This window comes from Euphorbia lathyris, chromosome 5 (assembly GCF_963576675.1).
Source record: "Euphorbia lathyris chromosome 5, ddEupLath1.1, whole genome shotgun sequence".
In the NCBI taxonomy this organism is placed as follows: domain Eukaryota; kingdom Viridiplantae; phylum Streptophyta; class Magnoliopsida; order Malpighiales; family Euphorbiaceae; genus Euphorbia; species Euphorbia lathyris.
In genome coordinates, this window is record NC_088914.1 from 84,599,607 (window position 1) to 84,603,337 (window position 3,731).

Genomic DNA, 3,731 nt, shown 5'->3' on the forward strand with positions numbered 1-3,731 from the left:
CATGAATTAGGATCCACTCCTTCTAGTTTAGCTAGATAAGTTGTTAGCCTTTGTGAGTTTACGGTTTAAAACTCTCAGTGGATTCCGCGCTGCATCAATTACCACACCAAAGGAGTAACCACCCTTGATTCACGAACTAAGAATGAAACTCAAAGACAAAGGGGGAGAGAGGGGGCGCGTAGGAGGGAGAGAGAGAGAGTCTCTATCTTATGTTTCTTATCTTAGGGTTTTAGGCTTCCTAGCTAGGTATTTATAGCTAGGTTAAACCCTAACCCTAATCCTAATCCTATTTGGATTAGTTTACGGGTGGACCATAAATGGATCAGTAAATGCGACAAGGCCCGTTTACTCCACTTATCCCTACATTTACTTATTTGTTTTGTCAAATTAGTTAGCAACATTATAAAAGTAAATATATAGAATAGTTAAATATTGCAATATGATGCAAAACTTGTATTATATATATAAAAAGTTGCATACAATTCAACAACATATCGTCCACACATACTTTGAAAATCAAGTTAATTTAAACACATATTACAATAATGATCCAATCCATTGCTTATTTATAATTCCAATCACAATCAGAATTATTTAACTAATCCAACTAAGGATAAACTTCAATGATTGATCTTAAACCCATAATTGGTATTATCTTATAACCACTAAAACCAGCATCAAAGAAGAGTTTAGCCCATTCTTTTTCATTCCTTTCTTTACCGGTAACCAACACCATCATCAACATATCATAGAAGAGTTGAGTTTCAATGGCTTCATTATCCCCCTTTTTATTGTCTCTTACCATATCTATGACAATCACCTTTCCACCTTTCCGTTCTTTAATCGCTTTTTTGCATTGCTCCAATATCTTCGAGCATTCTTGGTCGCTCCAATCGTGCAAAATCCACTAGGTTTCACAAATAAAAAATGATTTAGAAGTAAATGGAAAATTCATATATGAATTATATATATGGAATATAAGTAAACAATTCCATATATATTGATGAAAATGGAAAAAATTGAATACAGACGGAAAGTTTCGTCGCCAAATATATAACATTAGTAATTATATAATATTTGAGACCACTCAGGGAACCTCACAGAATTATCCATGCTGATGCTTAGTACTAAAATATATGTAATTTTTTAAAACGTTTCATCCATTTACCCACAAACCTTTCCGTTGCTAAATATATACATTTATTAACTATATTATATACAGAAGCTGCGACAAAATTCTACATCGTTGATGCTTAGTACTAAAATAACATGTAACTTTTAACCAATTTTCATCCATTTACCCCTTTGATATTTGGCTCTGGCTCCTTAGCTGATGATATATAATATTTGTTAAGAAAATATACCTTTAACATAATTGCATCTGCGGGAGGAACTGCATGGAACATGTTGCCTGCAACAAATTTCAGATTGGGGGTGTCATGGATTCCATCCACCACATGTGGAAGATCAAGAACAATGCATTCCATCTGAGGAAATGCTTTGGCTATGGCTTTGGCTGCAGTTCCAGTTCCACCTCCAACATCAACTACTGAATTCAATCCATCAAACACCTCTTTCCCTTCACCTATTAGAATACTTGACAGTAGTCGAGAATCACTAGCCATAGCTTCGTTAAAGAAATTGTTGATCTTAGGATAACCACCAGCATAATCCCAAAGTGACATCCCATGAGCAGTATCAAAAGGGGTAAGATCATCATTAAGGAACCAAGTGCTACCAAAATTCCATGGTTTTGTTAAAACCGGATCAAGCATAGCTAGCAAGAACGGTTTTACGCTAAATGGATTGTCATTGAGGAGTAGCTTAGATGAATTGGTGAGAACATACCCTTCTTCTTCATTATCATCATTTTGGTTATTAGTTTTTGCAAGAGCAAAGAAACCGGAATGAATCAAAAGGCGCATCAAGCGAGGAAGGCAATGAGCTTTGGTTGGGTGGATAGATAGAGCAGCATTGAGCTCAGATATGGTGATTGGTTTCGGATGACTATGGATGATTTCTGGGATGCCTAATTCAACTGCACATTTAAGAGACATGGAATTAATGAAATTGAAGATGTGGTTCCATATGTGAGCTTGAGCTTCAAGAAGCTCACAACTCTTATTTTTTGAATCACTCAAATTAACCATATTTGATGCTGTTTTTTTTTTTTTTTTTTTTTGTGCTTCTTGCAAGTAAATGTGAGTTTGAAACACACTATATATAGAGATCATTGAACCTTTGATTTGGTTTTTATAATTAAAGCACATGAATCAGATGTTAGAAGATTTAATTTAATTAATAATGTGCCTAATTGTAGATAGCACTTAAGCAATTAAATAATGAAGCTTTCATCACTGTGATAAAGATCATATAAGATTAAGGTTTTATTTAATTTTGTTTATAAAGTTAGAAAAAGACTAATTTGATTATTTACTCACTTATTATACATTGTCAAATTAGCACACCTAAGAGAACACCAAGTTGTATATTAATATAATGAGAAGAATGAAAAGGATGTTCTAATTAAGATTAACACTATCTTAATTACAATTAAGAAATCATAAACATTAACCATATGTATAGTTTTATCAAAATCCTGATAAAAGTTAAGTATTTTTATGCCGGCTTATTATTTCTGAAATATTTATATCAGCATTCATCATTTTTAAATAATCCCAGGCTTGAGGTTCAAAGCAGGGTAACCCAAAACTAGTTTTAGGGCATTCTCTTTCATCATAATGATGTGATAGAAGACCTTGCTAAGGGACATCATCTTTCCACTCCATGCTAGGTCTCTAAACAATATTTAGCTTAAGCTTCAAGTCTGATAATGTAGAATCCTTGCCTTTCCATTCATTGATAATGTGATATATATACACAAGATATATGTGTGAACATGATAATTACAAATCAATTATATTCCTAAATTACAGCAGAAATATCCATATCTAATACACCCCCGTAGTCGAAACGGGAGGTGGTCGAACGTTGAGACTAGAGCGGAAGTCGTCGAAAAGAATTTGTGGTAGACCTTTGGTGAAAATATCTGCAATTTGATGACGAGAAGGAACATGAAGTACCCTAACCTCTCCTTTAGCAACCTTTTCTCGAACAAAATGTATATCCATCTCAATATGCTTGGTACGTTGGTGTTGTACAGGATTACCAGTGAGGTAAACTGCACTCACATTGTCACAATATACCAAGGTGGATTTACTAATAGGGCAATGAAGTTCAAGAAGAAGATTTCTAATCCAGCAAGTTTCAGATACGACATTAGCAACACCACGATACTCTGCTTCAGCACTAGAACGAGATAAAGTGGGTTGCCGCTTAGCAGACCAAGACAGAAGATTGTCACCAAGGAAAACACAATATCCTGAAGTAGAACGTCGAGTGTCAGGACATCCCCCCCAATCTGCATCTGTATAGGAGACCAAGGAATCTAGTGAAGAGGTTGTGAATGTAAGTCCGAACTCCAGGGTTCCTTTAACATATCGAAGAATCCGCTTGATAGCTGCCATATGAGACGTTTTGGGATCGTGCATGAATAAACAGACTTGCTGAACAGCATAACTGATGTCTGGGCGAGTGAGAGTCAAATACTGTAATGCACCAGCTAAACTTCGATACTCAGATGGATCATGATAAGCAGAACCAGATGAAGCACTCAGTTTTTGCTTAGTGTCAACAGGTGTTGTACAGGAATTTGCTGAAGAAAGACCGGC

The 3,731-nt window shown here is 35.3% G+C and overlaps 1 protein-coding gene across 1 annotated transcript; it reads right to left on the reverse strand.

Moving 5' to 3' along the window:
- Positions 1 to 440: 440 nt before the first annotated feature.
- On the reverse strand, positions 441 to 2,163 carry LOC136230100 (trans-resveratrol di-O-methyltransferase-like). Its single transcript, XM_066019040.1, has 2 exons — positions 1,365 to 2,163; positions 441 to 907 (listed from the first exon to the last, which is right to left on the reverse strand). The coding sequence occupies exons 1-2, from the start codon at positions 2,148 to 2,150 to the stop codon at positions 608 to 610; spliced, it is 1,086 nt and encodes a 361-aa protein (XP_065875112.1). The 5' UTR covers positions 2,151 to 2,163; the 3' UTR covers positions 441 to 607.
- Positions 2,164 to 3,731: the final 1,568 nt, after the last annotated feature.